Below are 17,722 nucleotides of genomic sequence, written 5' to 3' on the forward strand. Positions count from 1 at the left end.
GGCAGCCACACCGGGCGCTGACTGACTCGGAAGTTTTCATTCCCTGAGGAAACCCGGGCAGCCACACCGGGCGCTGACTGACTCGGAAGTTTTCATTCCCTGAGGTGACCCGGGCAGCCACACCGGGCGCTGACTGACTCGGAAGTTTTCATTCCCTGAGGTGACCCGGGCAGCCACACCGGGCGCTGACTGACTCGGAAGTTTTCATTCCCTGAGGAAACCCGCGCCCGGACGCGGACCCGCTGGGAAGCGGGTTCCGCCGCCGCCCAGGCCCGGCGAGCGGACAGGCCACGCGTGCGGGCCCGCTGGGGAGGGTGCGGGGCGAAGGCGCAGGGGCCGCCTGGCCGCCCCACTGGTGAAGGAGAGCCGGGACGCGGGCCGGCCCGGCCCTGCCACAGGCCTGCGGGGCCCAGAAAACGGGGCGGCCCGGAGGAACCTGCTCCCGCGCACGCGCAGCGCGGCCTTCGGGGACCAGGCCGCAGCGCGCATGTCTGCACGCCCGGCCTGCGCGTAGCTCTGAGCGGCTCCCGCGCCCGCCCCAGCCCTGGTGTAGTCTGCAAGGGCTCAATGCCGCCGCCACCTCAGCCCCGCCCAGTCGCGCAGCCTTCCGACACGGTCCCCTCCCGACCCGCAGCCCCGGTGCCCAGTGCGCAGGCGCGGTAACCAAGGCGGCGGTGTCTAGTGAGGATTTGAAATCGGCCGCGCGTGCGCACTGGCGTCGCGGCCCCGGCGAGGGAGGCCGCGCTTCCTCCCCGCCGCCCCCTCCCCCGCCCCTCATTGGAGCGGAGGCAGCGGCGGCCCCCTCCTACCCCGCGCCCTGCCGCCGCCGAGCGTGTCTTTTCGCCGCCGCCGGAGCACGGAGCGAGCGGCGCGAGCGTGACTGAGGGCCCGGCGCACGGGCGGCGGCGCCTCCCGCGGGTCCCCGGCCGCGCGGCGCCTGGGCCCGCCCCCTCGGCCCCGCCGCCCGCCCTCTCCGATGGCCTCTCCCCCCGGCCCGAGCCGAACGCCGCTGCCGCCGCGGCCCCCGCGTCCGCCCCGCGCCGCGTGAAGCGGGAGCCCGCAGGCCGGAGCCGCCCGGGGACGTGCCGAGCGCCGCCGCCGCCGCCGCCAGCCGCGGCCTGCCCGGGCCCGCCGCCGCCGCCCGCGCCGGAGCCCCGACGAGAGCGGGGCGCGAGCCGGAGGCCGGGCGCCCGCCGGCCCGGGCCCGTCCGTCCGTCCGTCCGCGCGCGGCCGGCCTCGGGGCGCGGCGGGGGCGGGGCCGGGCGGCGGGGCCCCGCGGGGGCGGCGCGTGGATGGATCCGCGCGTGGCCTGGATCCAGCCCGAGCAGAAGGGGCCGGCCAATGCCCTGTGGATGCAGATCTGGGAGACCTCGCAGGGCGTGGGCCGCGGCGGCTCGGGCTTCGCGTCCTACTTCTGCCTCAACTCGCCGGCGCTGGACACGGCGGCCGCGGCGGGGGCGGCCGGGCGGGGCGGCGGCGGCCTGGGCCCCGCGCCGCCCGCCGCGTCGCCCCCGCCGCCCGCGCCGGGCCCCGCCGCGCCCCCCGCGCTGCTGACGGCGCTCGGGCCCGCGGCCGAGGGCGCGCGGCGCCTGCACAAGTCGCCGTCGCTGTCGTCGTCGTCGTCGTCCTCGTCCAACGCCGAGTCGGGCACCGAGAGCCCCGGCTGCTCGTCGTCGTCCTCCAGCAGCGCCTCGCTGGGCCGGCCGGGCGGCGGCCGCGCCGGCGCCTTCTTCAGCTTCGCCGACGGCGCGCCCAGCGGCCCCGGCGCGGCCAACGGGCACCCCGGGCCGCGCGGCCCCGCGCCCGCCGGCTCCCCGCCGCAGCACCAGTTCCACCCCGGCCGCCGGAAACGCGAGAACAAGGCCAGCACGTACGGCCTCAACTACCTGCTGTCCGGCAGCCGCGCGGCCGCGCTGAGCGGAGGGGGCGGCCCCGGGGCCCAGGCGCCGCGGCCCGGCACGCCGTGGAAGAGCCGCGCGTACAGCCCGGGCATCCAGGGGTGAGTGCGGCCGGCCGGCCGGGGCGCTGTGCGGGGCCAGGGCCCGATTCTACACGGAAAGTTTGTGTTTTCTTTTGGTTTTCAAGTCCTTTGCAAACGGATGATTTGCCCAGATGCTAGAGCTAACCAGTGCAGAAAACGGCTGCCAATCCGACTTGTGGATGTTTGCCTTTCCTCCTCCTGAGTCTGGAAAGGGAGGGCAACACGCTTTCTCTTTTTTCCTCTCCCCCCACCAGACAAGTTAGAGACCCCTTGTCAAAGTGGGGCGCAGAGAAGTGTGGAGTTTAAGTTAAATTGCAGAATGGGTAAGTGTTGCCGGGGACTCAAATTAGGTTGAAGGAAAATATCAACTTTTTTTTTCTTTTCCAGAAAGTCCTTTTAAAAGATACTAGGTTTTTGGTAGTGATACAGTTTAACAATGGTGAATTTAGAGGTGTTTTGGGGGGTGGCGTATGTTATGTTTTAAGTTTGTGTTGAAATTAACATAAAAAGCATCAGGTGCAGGTTTTTAAAACTCGCTGATAGCATTCAAAGAAAATAAACTTTTTTTTGTGTATATACTTATTCTTTGAAAGCTGCTATTTTTATTTTAACTATTTCTCCATCCACCTAGAGGGGATTAGAAGTTTTAAGTTGAGTGCACCTTCAGAGGGCAAGAAATGAATGGAAACAAAACGTGGTGTGTGTGTGGCAGGGGGAGGAGTTAAAATTGTCCCAGGTGAGGCTGTGAGGGGTGATGCTGTTTATGCAGCTCCTTTGCCTTCTGGTGATTTTCCGAGTGTCTAGAAAGAATTTGCATGTAGGTTATATGTCGATATTTGGAGACTTAAATCGTACCCCTTGCACAATTTTCTTGTTGATTTATAGAGCAACACTTATGGATCTTTCAGGGTATTAGGGTCGTTACATACAGTGGAGTCCTACAAATACCCACAATTGCTAGATATTGGGATTCCTTCTTACAGTAAACGTTTTTTGTTACTGCTCTTTTTATTTCTCATTGGGAGAATGTTGTAAAACATTTAAGTTGATAGTACTTTAAAGTGTGTGAGATACAGTGTAATAGTTGCTTGTTTTGTAACTTGTTTCACCTGGTTTGGGTTAGAAGTGTTCCTTTCTTAAATTGCTTGAAGCGGGATCATGCCCTGCAGACCCAGGGAGGAGCTCAGTTTCCTCTGCTCTCTCTCCCTGCAGTCCTTACTTGTAGAACTTTCTGAGGTGAGGTGGTGGGGGGCAGTTCTTCTTGATGTATGGCACTATATGTCCACGGGTGCACTTGGGAGGAGCTTCAGGTTTCCAGCCTGTTATGTAACTGGAATGGACTCCGTGTCTCTTAGCCCTAGAAAAAATAGGAAGACACGTGGTCTTCTCTGTAGTACCAGTTTTGGCCCCTGACAATCTGGAGTCGCAGCTCTGCTCTTGGTGAGCAGTGGCGCACCATGCCCTGTGCACATCACTTGGGCTGTTACCTTGTCCTAGTCCTAGTCAGCCTCAGTACATAGGGGTGTTGTTGCTTTTGTTAGTAAATGAGCCCGCAGGGGCCGAGTGCTGTGCTAGGATCTGGGGCTGTGGAGCAGGGCTTGGGTGGGAGAAGCACATTCTCATGATCTTGCCCCTAAAACCTGACTTTTTTTAGTGCTCCCTTCCCTAGTGCACAGGAGGGCCGTCTGCCCAGTGTGCAGGTCTTCTCTTTTGTGCCACTTCTAGTTGTCCCTCAAATGCTGTCCTTTGGCCCCGTTCATCTCTCAGTATCCCCTCTTCAAGCGAGTGTCCTCCCTCCGGTGGAGATTGCTTAGCAGCCCACTGTGGGTGTCTTTCATGCACTTGGGTCCCGCTTGGGTCTTTCCTCAGCGCAGCCAGTGGGGTGATCGCCTCTGCCAGCAGGCTTGGTCAGGTTCCCCTAGCCCTCTGATGACACCTCAGCTTAAAGACTAAAGCCCCAAACTCAGTGACGCCTCCAGAGCTCTGCCCCTGGACTGGCGCCCACATTTTAGAACTCATCTCAAAGGCCAAAGGAATAGGGCTGGAGAGTGAGCTCTGAAGCCAGCCAGGAGCTCTGGATGGATCCCCACCTAAATGGGAGATGCTGCAGTAATGCTCTTTGAACCCTCCTTGCCTGTCTCTGGGTGGCATGTACCACGACTGCTATATTGCTCTCAGCACGTCCACTTCCTACCATCTCTGCCTAGAGGAGGAGCCTGCTAGGGTTGCCTGCTGTGTGCCTTTCTTAAATTTTTCGAGGAAGGGCGGGGCAACCTCTGCTTGGTCCAGCCACTCTGGCTGCTGTTTCAGAAGGGACAGGGGAAGAAGTAGTAATCCCGAGCCTCGGTATCCATGCTTAGAGGAGGGAAAGCTGCCTGGTGAGCGTTTCCACATGGAGCTAATCTTTTGGTGTCAACAAATGTCTATGTCAGGAACTTGCTTCTGGCCACCAGCTTACCCAGAGTGTTGGGAGAGACCACTGGAGTTTTTCAGTTGTGGCTTAGAAAGGGAAATAACTGAGCTAAGGGCATTCGTGGCCAATAGAAGAGGACCTTGTTGATGAGAAGCTGCTCAGAGCTCTTACATAGTCCCAGGACATGCGTTTCTGAAAAGACAAGCATCTGCAGTCCTCGAGCGAGCAGTTGCCTGGCGTGTAGCATTGATTGAGTCCAGTTGGGTCTTTGCCTGGTGGCCTGTGTGGCAACCTGCCCTATTTGTCCTTTTCTGGGGAGTGGTTTCCTGCCCTTGAAAATTTTGCCTTGTAGCCTGGCCTTGTGAGACTGCCAGTTTGCCTTCAGCATTGAGTAGGATGTGGAAAAAGCAGGTGGAAGAAGATGGGAACTAGTGCAAGAACCTTCAGAAGAGAGAAGGTGAAATGCTTGTTTTGGAGCTGCCATTGGCTCTGGTTCTCATTACAATTTTTGGCTGGGCTCTCAAACCTTTGTTTTGGAAATTGCATAGTGTGAGAAGTGCTGTCTACCTGGACTTCTGACGAATAGACGTGGGCAGCTCCAGCCTTGTGCATCCCAGCCCCTGGCTGCTTTCACCTTCTGGCCAGGCAGTGCTTTGGGCTGTTGTTACTTTGCCTTGGCCAGTCCCAATAGCTCCCAATAGAAACGTCCTCAGGTTAAAAGAAAAGTTCTGCCTAAGAGGGTGGGAGTGTGGCCCTCAGGTGTTTGGCCAGGTCCTTACGGGTGTGTTGCAGAGCCCCAGGGAGAGCCTTGCAGACACGTGCTGCCTTGTTCCCTGACCAGCCTCAGCTCCAAGTTTGGCCTTTCGAAAGCCGTGCCGTCTCAGGTGTGCCTGTATCATGTAGAAGTCAGATGCAGCTCCCCTCTGCAGGACCCTTGATGATATTTAATTAAATCTTTTAATGTCTTCTATTTCCTCAAAGAAAATTCTGTTCTCAGTTTGAAGTCTGAGAAACTGACCAGTGTCAGCATTCATAGCCTGACCACAGGGCCCCTAGTGTGAGTCATTTCCAACTCATGCATGTTCTCTACGCTCCTTTTTTGCAAGGGAGTCAGAGCTTAGAGGAGCAGCCAGGATCCCTCTTCTCCCCCCAGCCTGACTTCGCACAGGCAGAGTGATGTGACCTCCAGAGCGTCCTCAGGAGGCGCAAGCCCGAGGGCACAGGTGAAGGGCCCCGCAGAGCATGGGAGCCATCACTCTAGGTGCCTTTCTCCCGTAAACAGCAAGGGATGCACAGGAGAGGTTATTATGAGATCTGCCTCAAAAGGTCTCCGGCCTTGTTTGGCCTATGGGCCTTGTTTTCTTGGTTTCATTCTCTGAGACCCCAAGGGTATAAGGTTGTAGAGGGAGCATAAAGGATCACACTGGGCCTCTGCTGGGTTTATGAAATTAGCTGTCACTCAGACACCCCTGCCGCCTAATAATTACATTGCTTGTTACTGCCCACGGTGCCCTGGCCAATCTCCGCAAAGTGAAATTGAGACTCTAGCGCAACATGCTGGCTGAGGAGAGCCCTGCTGGAGCGCTGCGTGAGCCACGTGCCCAGCCACGGGCTGGCACTGGAGAAGGGCTGCCCAGGAGGGCACGACAGACAGGCCCTTTGGAAAAAGAGGATTTGTGTGTGTGTGTGGGGGGGGGGGGTGGGGGAAATAAGAGGCCTCAAATGTTTTTTGGGAAAAAATGGCCTTCTTAACACTCATGTAGTGCAGGTCAGAGTGGTGTACAGTGGGTCCTGTCTGTCTTTGTGAGCTTTTTCTCAGAAATAACACATGGTTGTGACTTAATTTTTAAATATTTTAAAGTAAAACAAAGTAAGTTTTTCAAAATTGTAAGATTTGTATCTTAAGATAAAGTCTTGGACTTTTTTTTTTTGTCAGTATTTAATATGAGATTTTGGTCCTTACTTTAAATAGATTCATGTAAGTGGCCTGCAGGAGAAGGGATAGCAGCTATCCTTGGAAAATAAAGACCTTTTATGCTTTGGGAAGGTTATACGGTTTAGAATCTGATTTTGTAGTTGTGGAGTGAAAAAGGGTTGTAGTTAAAAAGAAAAAAAAAACCCGTGAAATTCAGTTTTAGAAACTTGATTTTGATGATGCAGCCAGAATTCAGGCTAAAGGGGGACTTAATGGGACCACCCAGACTCTTGGGAGATTGTGAAAGCCACAGTATCACCTAGAACGTGCCCTTGGCCAGTGTGGCTGTGGAGAGACCCTGTCTAGGAGTTCTGGCCAGCTTGTGGTTTCTCAGAAGCTGGGTAGGGTGGCGAGCTGCACCGTCTCGGAAGGCTGCCCTGTGAGACAGGCACCTGAGTAAGGGTGGGCAGGTGATCTCGGCAGGCGCCGAAGGTGTCTGAGGCACTCAGAACGTGTGTCTGAGTGAGATGGCCCAGATGCCTTGTCCCCTGACGTTGGGCATGTGCACTGAGTAATACAGCATCTTATTCTTGAGATTTCTGTGCTGTACTAGTTTTCTGTTGCTGTATAGCAAATTACCACAGACTCAGTGGCTCACAAGGAGATTCACTGTCTCGCAGTTTCTGTGGTCAGATCAAGCATGGATCAGCATCCTCTGCTCAGGCTCTCAAGGCTGAAGCCAAGGTGCTGCCTGGCTGTGTTCTCAGGCGGCTCTCAGGGTCCTCTCACAGGCATATTCCTGTTATTGGCAGAATTCAGCTTCTTGCAGGACTCTGGTCCCTGATTCCTTGCTAGCTGCAGCAGGGGAGAGCAGAGGGCTCTCTCAGCTTATTCATACCACCTGTGTTCCTTGGCTAATGGCCCCCTCTGCAAGCCAGCAAGGTGTTTGAAATCCTTTTGATGACATCTGTCAGCTGGCGGAAGCCCTCTGCTGCTAAGAGCTCCCAATGGTTCGGCCCACCCAGATAGCCTGCCTGCCGTAAGGTCAAGTAATAACAATGTGATCATGGCATGATGGCCTCACCAGAGCCACAGGTTAGGGGGTAAGGGTGTGGAATCTTGTGTCAGGGGTGCTGCCTGCCACACCTGCAGGTGTTCTCCCAGGAGCAGGCTCCCCACCGTGGGAGCAGTTGGTTGTCTTGGCCAGCACTCCTCCCTGCACTGGACTCCAGCCCTTCAGGATGACTCTTGCAGGCCCTGTCCTCTGGCTTGATTGCCACTGCTGAACTCGGGCAACTGGAGTAACCATGAGAGCCTTTCTGTGCCTCTCTCAGATAGACTATTATTTAAAGTGTGTCTGTCAGTTAAGAAGAATTTGCAGGAAAGGCGTGTGAATACATAAAAACACAGCAGTTGAAAAGTCCTGCTCATGGGGGCCTATATCGGCCCACTTAGGAAAGGTGTTATTCCTATGCAGGTGGGGGTTGGTGATTCACTCAGTCTCCTGTGGGATCCAGTTCTAAGCATGTAGCAGTCCATCTTTGCTTTGTAGAAGATGTGGGCAACACTTGTCCTGCAAGCCCAGGTTTATGGGACATGGGACAGTGGCTTGCCCAGGACCTCAGCTTCAGGGCACTGTGCCTCTTTCAGGAGGGGAAGAAGACCCCTCCCTCTGTCCCTTCCTGAGTGCCATCTGAGTGTTCACACTAGGGGCCTTACTGACCACTGCTCAGCTGCATGCCCAGGGCAGGGGCAGCCGTATCTTCACCTGCGTTCCCAGAGTGAAGCACACTTTAGTGCCTGAATAAGTGTCTGTGGAAAGGAAGAAAGGGGATCTGCCAGCTCAGGAAAGAGTTGGGATGGCAGGTCTTCATAGTATCGTAAATGAAATGCTAAGGAAAACTTTTGTCATTGTCTTAGGATTTTAAAAATAAAGTCTGTTGCAGTTTGTTTTCCTTCCTGAAGAATGGATAAACCAGTTTTATGTTTTGTAACATAAAATGCAAAACCAGAAAACATTCAACAAAATTCTATGCTATATTTGAAAGGCATCCTCATTTAGTTTTAGCTGTTTTTTCTTATTATAAAATTAATGCCTATGAAAAACTAGAAAAACTTGGAAAAGTATGAAGGAGAATCACTCATCTTTGGGCCACTAGGTAACTGTCCCTGTGCACCTGTCACCTGTGTGGCTTTGGCTATATGCAGGGGCTGGCCTGTGGGTCTCTGCCTCCCCCAGCTGACGGGGTATAGTGGATGGCAGCAGCACTGAGGGCCCTGTTGGCAGGGAATGTCTTTGATTGTCAGCAGTCACCTTTTTGTTGAGGGCGTATGCTGTCTTCTCTCCTAAATCCGCTGCTGTGCGAGATTAGTTAGGCTCTCCTGTGGCTTAAGAGTGGAGTTAATTTTCTAAGTGATAGCACTTCAGTGTAGGTAGCCCCAACTTTTCCATGTTTGAAAGAGATTTTAGATCATTGTAATATCTCTGGAATACTGACACTCTGAGGGAATGGCTAGAGTGCAGTAGTTAGTTTAAAGGAAATGAAAAGTCAAATTTTTTCTGTATTTTTGCTTTAAACCCTGTGGCTGGCATCCTTTCCCCAGCATTGAGGCACGCTATTGGCCTTGAGGGCTTGCTCACCTAGTCCGTGCATGGACTCACAGGTCTGGTGTTGGCTGGTTTCACCACAAGTTCTAATGTCTGGGCCTCAGTTTCCCCACTTGGGAAGCAGGGCCTGGGACATCCACCTCATTATTAAATAATGAAGATGGGGAACACTTTGTGAATCGTCATGTGAGGGATTAAAAAGGCTGCTTCCTTCCCTTTTTTCCTCTTCTCTCTAAGGAAATTGAAACTAAAACTTAAGTAGTTCTCACTGCCAACTGGACAGGAAAAGCCTCTCTTGGTTTTTGAAAATACAGACAACTTTTTTTCTCAGGCTGAAACTTTTCTCTTGGAGAAACTGCTAAAGACTAAAGTTCCAAGTGCTGGGGACGGTGGGGGGCAGGCTGAGAATGGAGAGAGATCTTTCTGTTTTTAAAACATTTTAACAGTGCCTTAGTAATGTCTGTTCTGCGGTTTGTAACTAAGCATTTTTTCTTCCCAGAGTCCTAAGGGTCCTCCTGCTGTACTTTAACCAGGTGTGTGTGTGCTGGAAACTTGTTTAAAGGTGGTTAAGGTTTTTTATTCCGTGCACATAGTAGCAGGAGCGAATGAAGTGTTCTAATGTAGTGTTCTGCGTACAGTGTAAGAAAACAAAACTAAGGGACGGGGCGCATTATCAGGTTACTAGAACAGCACTGTCCAGTAGCACTTCCTGTGGATGGACAGATTCTGTTTTTGTGCTGTCCAGTACAGTAGCCACTAGCGGGTTTTGAGCACTTACAATGTGACTAATGCTACTGAGGAAGTGAATTCTAATTTTATTTACTTTTAATTATAATTTAAATGGCCATATATTTGGATAGTGCCAAACTAAAGTAACTCTAGACTCTTTATTTGAAACACAGTATTTGATTCAGTGACTACTATTGAAATAAGTTGAAACTCAAACAACAGTAAAAACTGTGTTATTTAGCGGATTACCATTGGGAAAGCTCTAGAAATTGTGTTCGTGAGTTTCCAGTGCAAATCCTTTTCAGAAGGCTGCCGTTTTTATAACACATGAAGCATAAAACAGAAGGTTCCCTGCCGAGTGCATTATGGAAAAACTGTTAAGGTGCAGAGTGTCTCTAGTCCAGCCTGCAGGTGACAGGTCTCTGCACTTTGTACACAGGTTAATGGGAGGAGTGCAGATGGTCTCCTCCCTGTCTGGACAGTGTCCCAAGTCACCAGCACCACGGTGGCTCTCGTGTGGGGGGCTCTTTGGGGCTCAACTTTCTGCATGAACTTCCTCCTTGAGTTCCCAGAGCAGGCATATGAAATGAGTAATATCACTCCTGTTTTGTAGACCAAAAAACCAATATCTTTATTTAAAAATAATGACATTGTTCTTAGAAAGCTAATTTTTGGCCTTTTTTTTTTAAGTAGAAAGCTTTTAAAGTCACTCAATCCCACCACCCAGAAATAACCAAAGCAGGATGAGGTGACTGCCACTGTGGGACCTTTCTTTCTAAGCTCATGTGTAGATGGACACATGGATTGGTCAACAGAAATACTTGAATTAATATTTGTTATCTTTGCATAAAATTTGCTAAATTAATTTTGCTTGAAAGTGAATGATGTTCAACTTCAGTTGGAAATACTAGTTTCTGAGAGAGATTGCTGAGACTAAGCCTAACCATGGTGAAAACCTTACGTGGCTAAGCGCAAAAAGTTGGAGTAGAAGTTATCATGAAATATTAGTTTGCTGCTTGTAGGTGGAGAGATCACAGCTCTTTTATCTATCTTCCCACCGCCTGACTTGCATCCTGTTCTTCTGTGTCACCTTTGTCCCTTAATCATCATTACAGTACTGGGCCCCTACTGAGTGCCAGGCCCTCTCTTAACTACTTCATCTATACTGATTCATCCAGTCCTCGTAATGCCATGTGGGGGTACCAGCCTCCCCACGTTCCCATGAGGAAAGCTGGGAAGCAGCAGGGCGTGGCCCGGCACCACAGGCCAGATTCCTGCTCCTGCGGTCCTGCCTCTGTAGGAAACTGCAGTTGATGTGTCTCGGTGCCCTGTATTTCCACAGACTCGCCCCGGACTCCTTGAGATTTCTAAGTTCTTTATGTGGTTCACATTTTTGGTGGGGTTCATCGAGGCAGTGCCCCTGCCTTTGTGTTGCCTTCGTGTGCTCTGATTGGCCTTGTGGGGTCAGCCCTGTCCCCCACGGGGTGTCACACAGTGTCCTGGGCTGTGACCTGCCCTGCTCCACCTTGACCTAGCCCTCCCTCTTGTTTGCTCTGTGTGCAAACAGGAGCTGCTGTCAGTTCCTTTTTGTTGTGTGTGTTCAGTGGTCAAATGTTTTAAAGAAGGGCCAACCAGGGCCGCATTCCTCAGAGCCCCTGCTCGCCTGGATAGCAGCTGTGACCTCTGGCCTCTCCTCAGTGTGTTGCCTGTGGTCTCTGGCTTGAGTGTTGTGAGAAATCTGAGGCAAGGTTGAGTCCCCTCCTGGAGGTGGCTAGTTCTGATTGCCTCCTGCCTGGAGGACCCCTCTGCTCCATACCTGGCCCCCTGCCCTGCAAGTTGCCGCCTCAGTTTCTCCTGGACACCAGGCGCCTGTGGCCGCCTTTAGCGCAGGGAGCTGTTCCTCTGTGGAGGCTTTGATACTTTGTTACTGGGTTTCTAGCCTTTCCTCTCTTGAGTCTTTGATACTTTGTTACTGGTTTTCTCTTCCTGTGGGTGGGAGTGTCTGTCCCTCCAGGCTCCCAGGGATGGCTTTTAGCTGCTGCTTAAGTTGCCTCTGCCTGCCTGGTTCTCAGCTGCCTCCTTAGCTTAGTGGCTTCCTCATGGCCTCTCATTCTGCACTCGTCTCCCCTTAAGCTTTGCTTTCCTGACGTGTCCTAAGTTTTTCTGTAGAACAAGGCACCATAGTGTTTTTTCCTCTGATCCTTGACTTAAGTGTTCTTCCATATTGTTTTCACTGTGTACTGGGTTCCCTTCTTTCTGCCCTTTTTTTCCAGGTATCCTGTGTTTAGGACAGGCCTCCCAGGCCCTGTCCTCATGCTGACGTGCCACCAGTATGTTCCTACTGAAGCCCCTTCCACCTTGCCTGAGAACTTTTCTCTTTCAGCCCAGGCTGCAGGTTTGAATATCTGGCCGTGTTCCCGCTGACCTTTCCAGGGTCTCGCGGTGACGGCTAGTAGAGACCAGAGGCTTCAGGTGAGTTGTGGTCACTTATGTGGAGCCCGGACTACTCCCTTGAACTGTTCTGGTTTTGAGGGCTCAGTCCTTTCCGTCCTGTGACACCACTGAGTTTCCTCAAGTACTTCATGGTCTCATCTGCTCTGTGGGCGGCCCACGGCGCACCGGGACATTGGATCCCAGGCCACAGGCTCAGGTTCCAGCACCCTCTTGGTCCATCCCCACCTTGGGGGCCTTGTCCCGCTGTTCCTGCTGTCAGGAGCTGCCCCTCACCTTTGCGTGTGGGGCTGCTGCTCATCCTTCCTGTGTCAGCTTCAACGCTCTTTGTCCCTGAGCGCCCACCCAAAGTGGCTGTGCAGAGCTGCCATTTTAAAAAGGGCATAGCACTCTTTTGGTGTACTTTGGTTATTATCTCCTCTGTCTATGGGGTACCCTCACCCCCAATATAATGAACTCAGTGAGAGCAAAGACTTGTTTAATTCTGTCTCGCTCCCTGCCGTGCCGTCAGTATCAGAGCAGCGCCTGTTACATGGTAGGTTTGCAGTAGGATGAGAGAATCACATCTGCCTTCTACACTTCAGTGTCGACTTGCACCTTTGGGTTCATCAAGTTCTTCTTTCTCACACTCTCCCTCTTTGATTTTTGGTGATTTCCCAGCCTATTGTGTTGTGGTGTTTTTGTTTGTTTTTTTTTTTGTGATGGGGTCTTGCTCTGTCCCCTGGGCTAGAGTGTGGTGACCTTATAATAGCTCACTGCAACTCAAACTTCTGGGGTCCAGTGGTCCTCCTGCCTCAGTCCCTGATTAGTTGGGACTACAGGTACATGTCACTGTGCCTGACTAAATTTTTTTTTTTAATTTTTTGTGGAGTTGGGGTCTTAATATTGCCCAGGCTGGTGTCAAACTCCTGGCCTCAAGCAATCCTCCCAAAGTGCTAGGATTATAGGCACTTCACCTGGCTGTCTTTTGTTTTTTGTAATTGTTTTCCTGTCATCTTGCTAGGACCTCAGGAGGCTGAGTGTGCAGAGAGGGCAGATGCTGCCCCTGTCCGGCTCTCGTGTCAGATGAGTGGCTTAGGCAGATGTTTAACCTCTGAGCTGTCTGTCAAATGGGATGGCAGTGGTGGTTTCAGGATCATACTCGGTGAAGTGTGTCATGCAGTGAGTTCTTGGACACAGCAGCAGACAGTAAATGTCAGCTAATAGTAAGAATTGGTCTGATATCATCATTAATGAATTTTAAGTTCTTCTAAGTCTGAATGCAGCCTCAGAATCCTGCCCAGCACAGCCCTCTGGCAGCAGCGCGATTGCTGAGAGTTGGCATGGTTGAGAAAGCCTGGTGGCTCTACCTGGTGTGATTGGGGTGCTTGAGAGAACACCTCCTTCCACACAGCTCTATTCTGGGGTTCAGTCTTCTGTACTCACAGAAGTTTCTTAGGGTTGTGGGGCAGGCTTTTAGGGGCCCTGTCTTGCTGGGCAGGTGCTGCTGCAGCCCGGGGTAACTTTCTAACCCAGAGAATTGACATGGCACTAGACCCAGAACTTTCGTGCTAAGGGGGCCTTTTAGCCTCGCTGGGTGAGCAGTGAGCGGAGTGACCTGTGGGATGCTGGGCGGCAGAGCCAGGAGGGGCCCATCTGGTTGGCTTTAACATAAAGGCTGAGGGAGGCCAGATTCTTAAAGAAGACTACGTCAGGCACGTGATGTCTGCTGTTTGACCTTTGGGGTGAGATTAGTAGTGAATTAGTAAAGCTGACGTGATAACATTTCTTTTGTTGTGCTTATAAAAACAATTATGTACTTAGGAAAACTTGGAAAATACAGAAACTAATTTTTACCATTCTTAACATTTGAATATATTTCTTTGCAATACTTTTAATGATGCTTTGAACATGTAGCCAATGTATCATTTTGTATTTATTTGTTTAAATCTGATTCTAGATAAGCATTTACTCCTGTCCTTGAAAAGCTCTTTTAATAATTTTTAAATATTGTATAGATGTGCATTATTTCCTGAATGATTGGAGAGTTATGTTTACAACTTTGCCACACTCTTTAAAAGGGCTGCAGTGGTGGCTTATTTCTGTGTTGGGTCCTGAGTGCGGCTTCCCAGCTCGGTTGCTAGAGCTCCCGCTGAAGAGCTGCACAGTTCTTGACTTGGTCCCGGTCAGGCGGTCTTGTGCCAGTTACCATCTAATGCATACTTAGTTTTCTCATCTATAAAATGGAGATGATGATATTTGCTTCAAAGATTATTTAGGAGGATCTAATGAAAATGCTGGTTATGTGGATATTGTATAGTATCCCAGAATATTAACATTTTCAGACTTTTGGTTCCTATTCCATATTGTTGCCCCCCAGCTTATCTTTGATGTGGTATAAGGATATCTAGAAAGATGATAAGAAAATGTAGCAGTTTTCATTTCAAAAATGCTTCAGCTACTTGAGCTAGTGCTAGCGAGCAAAGCTCACACTGGCGCCCAGGTGCAGCTGTGCAGTCTCTCGGTGGATGTGGTCCCTTCAGAGCACCCAGAGGTGGCCTACAGCAGGCAGTACTTGTGCCGTGGCTGTGCTGCGAGGCTGAGTGGCAGGTGGCCTGGAGCCAGCAGGTGTGGCTCAGGGAAGTGCCTTCTTGGCCTCTTCTCACTCCAGAGAGCGTGTGGGTCCTTGGTTGTGTTGTGGGTTCCTTCAGACTCCAGTGTTAGAAGACTAAGCTCCTTGGTATTTTTTGCCCTGAGATGTGTTCAGGTCATGCTGTGCAGGTGGGGTACCTCCCCCTGGGTTTGCTCTGCCTGATACCTGCAGCATGGGTGGTTCTGAGCAGTTTTAACCCCACTGCCAGAGTATCTGTGCACTCACTTTGTGAAATACTGAGGTTGCCTTCATCCTGGTACCTGGTCCGGTGCCTCATTTTCTTTTCTAGCAGTGAGCATTAGAACAAATGCAGTTAACAAACCCCAAATTCCGTTAAATTCTTTCCCATGGTTTAATTATTATAAGCTGCTGGTACCTAAGCTCTCACTTTCTGTTCTGAGGGAATAGAAGATTGTGTGGTTGGTTCTCTCTCTTCTGAGTGGCCCCATGGCCTTTGCTTGGCATTTGCAGTGTGCTTGGGTTTGCCCCACCAGTGTGGAGGAGCGTGTGGCTCCCAGCACACAGAAAGGCACCTCTGCTCACCTTCCTGTTAGCTTCTGAAAGGCCCTTGGACAGCCACCTGCTCCAGGGTCCTGTGTGCCTGACCCTGGGGGAGATCTGTGAAAGAAGGGGAGAGAAGGCTCACCTTTGCTGGCAGCCAGATTTGCTCGGATCGTACTTCCCACATTGATTCCAGAACTGCAGAGCCCTCTGTCCTGGCAATTCTAGCTGGTCTTGGCTTCCCCACGGGGCTCATAGTCCCCTCCTGGCCCAGCTTCTGCTCTTCCTGGGCGGGAGGAGGAGGTGGTGGCATCCTCCTCCTCTTGTCTGTAGCTGAGCTGGCAGGCCCTCCCTCCACATCAGATTCTACTTGGGGCCTTGCCTGCCTGGCCATTCACACTTGGGCTGGCAGCTCCATTCAGAGCCTCTGTGTGCAGAGACAGAGCGCAGACAGGTCCCTGCTGGAGTGGGGCAGGCTGCAGCGGGCTCTTGAAGCAGCTGACTGAGAGCCCTGGGAACACGAGGTTCTCATTTACAGTTTCAGTCCATTTCCTTCCACTTCTTCTGAGCCTAGATTTAAAAAAAAATTCACCTTTGAAGGCCTGATTCAAGGTTTTCTAATTTGTGCAGATAGTAGTTGTAATGCAACTAAAATTAAACAAAATGATTTATAATTAGCTCATTAACTACATCAGTAAACAGATGCTTTAAAGAGGATCATCCAGTCCTCAAAGTCGTAGGAGCCGTCTAGCCATTCCTTCACTATCCTTGTCCTCTGCTTAACAGCCCGTTCTTTCTGCTAAGCAAGATGTAAATGCTAATCTAGGCCCTATTTGTGCAGCATAGTGGAGTCTGTGAGACACTTGTTTTGCTGTAGTTTCATCAAAGCATGTTATAAAATCTGTACAATTACAGTCGTTAACTCCAAATATTTTCACTAAGGAATAGTGAATGGTAAAATGCAGATAGTGAGCATTGTGGAACTGAGGGGAGGGAGCTCCGATTCCTGAGAAACCACTGGTTTTGAGGCTATAGGAAGAGTTGGAGCGAGGGGGAGAGAATGAAATAACAGTTAACAAGTTTCTGGTATCTTCTACTGCATTTTACATTGTAATGGAAAAGATTGGGAACTGAAGTCACATACAGTTCATAAAGCCACTTTTTCCCTAGCATTTGGGATTGATGTGGTTCATGAGTGAGGTGTTAAAGGTAAACCAAGGCGCGTGACTAACAATAGGGAGAGAACTGTGGACCTGGGTGTTGAGAGTTCTGAAAATTCCGCGAGTGGGGACAAGCAGAAGCACTAGCACTTGGCACGCAGCTCCTCGTGAGCTGTGGGTTTCCGGTGCCGACACTGCTCATAACCGCACGGGAGGAGGGTTGCGTTCATCTCTCTGGTGTTTCTTTTCCCTTAGGAGAAATACTGAATGAAATCTGATCTTTGACTATTGCTTTGCTTAGAAGAAGAAGCCTCTGGATCTTAAATCCAGGGGAATGTCCTAAATAAGCAGACCATTCATTGTATGTTCCCCACTGGAAGGCTGGAGTTATTTTGTGTTTGGCATATTTCTTCTGTCCCTGTTCTTTCTGAAGTGTTTTATTTTGAATAAGTGTCTTTGCTGCAGGCTGTGGCCTCTGCCTCTGTTACCCTTGCTGCTTTGTGTCCTTCACCTGCTGCAGCGAAGCTGCCTGCCTGTCCTTTTGGGGTTGAATATAAAGAGTCTTTTTTTTTTTTTTTTTTTTTTTTTGAGACAGTCTCGCTTGTTGCCCAGGCTAGAGTGAGTGCCGTGGCGTCAGCCTAGCTCACAGCAACCTCAAACTCCTGGACTCAAGCAATCCTCCTGCCTCAGCCTCCCGAGTAGCTGGGACTACAGGCATGCACCACCATGCCCGGCTAATATTTTTTTTTATATATATATATTAGTTGGCCAATTAATTTCTTTCTATTTATAGTAGAGACGGGGTCTTGCTCTTGCTCAGGCTGATTTCGAACTCCTGACCTCGAGCAATCCACCCGCCTCGGCCTCCCAGAGTGCTAGGATTACAGGCTTGAGCCACCGCGCCCGGCCAAAGAGTCATTTTTGAACAACTTAAAAATCATGCTTGGTGGAGAAGTGGGCAGAGCCTTTGGGTGGAGAGGGGGGAAGGCCAGCTTTGTCCAGGGTTGGGGAGGCGGGCTCGAGAACCCAGGGACCACTGGGGGCTGCCGCACGCCATTGCCACCCACCTTTAGAACCAACCATCCTTCCCTGGCTTTGGCTCAAATTTAGACCAAGTTGGAAAGCACTTAATCCCCTTAGCTTCTTTTTTTTTTTTTTTGAGACAGAGTCTCGCTTTGTTGCCCAGACTAGAGTAAGTGCCGTGGCGTCAGCCTTGCTCACAGCAACCTCAAACTCCTGGGCTCAAGCAATCCTCCTGCCTCAGCCTCCCAGGTAGCTGGGACTACAGGCATGCACCACCATGCCCGGCTAATTTTTTCCATATATATTAGT

The 17,722-nt window shown here is 51.5% G+C and overlaps 1 protein-coding gene across 2 annotated transcripts in view; it reads left to right on the forward strand.

Annotated features, from left to right (window-relative positions):
• Positions 1-808: 808 nt before the first annotated feature.
• Positions 809-17,722, forward strand: part of TENT4A (terminal nucleotidyltransferase 4A) — a 41,697-nt gene continuing 24,783 nt past the window's right edge. For both annotated transcript variants that reach the window (XM_012744233.3, XM_076007927.1), the window contains exon 1: positions 809-1,999. In XM_012744233.3, coding sequence (XP_012599687.3) covers positions 1,293-1,999 — 707 coding nt within the window. In that variant the 5' untranslated portion in view covers positions 809-1,292. The remainder of the gene's footprint in view (positions 2,000-17,722) is intronic.

The sequence above is a fragment of the Microcebus murinus genome, chromosome 11 (genome assembly GCF_040939455.1).
Source record: "Microcebus murinus isolate Inina chromosome 11, M.murinus_Inina_mat1.0, whole genome shotgun sequence".
Taxonomy (NCBI): Eukaryota; Metazoa; Chordata; class Mammalia; order Primates; family Cheirogaleidae; genus Microcebus; species Microcebus murinus.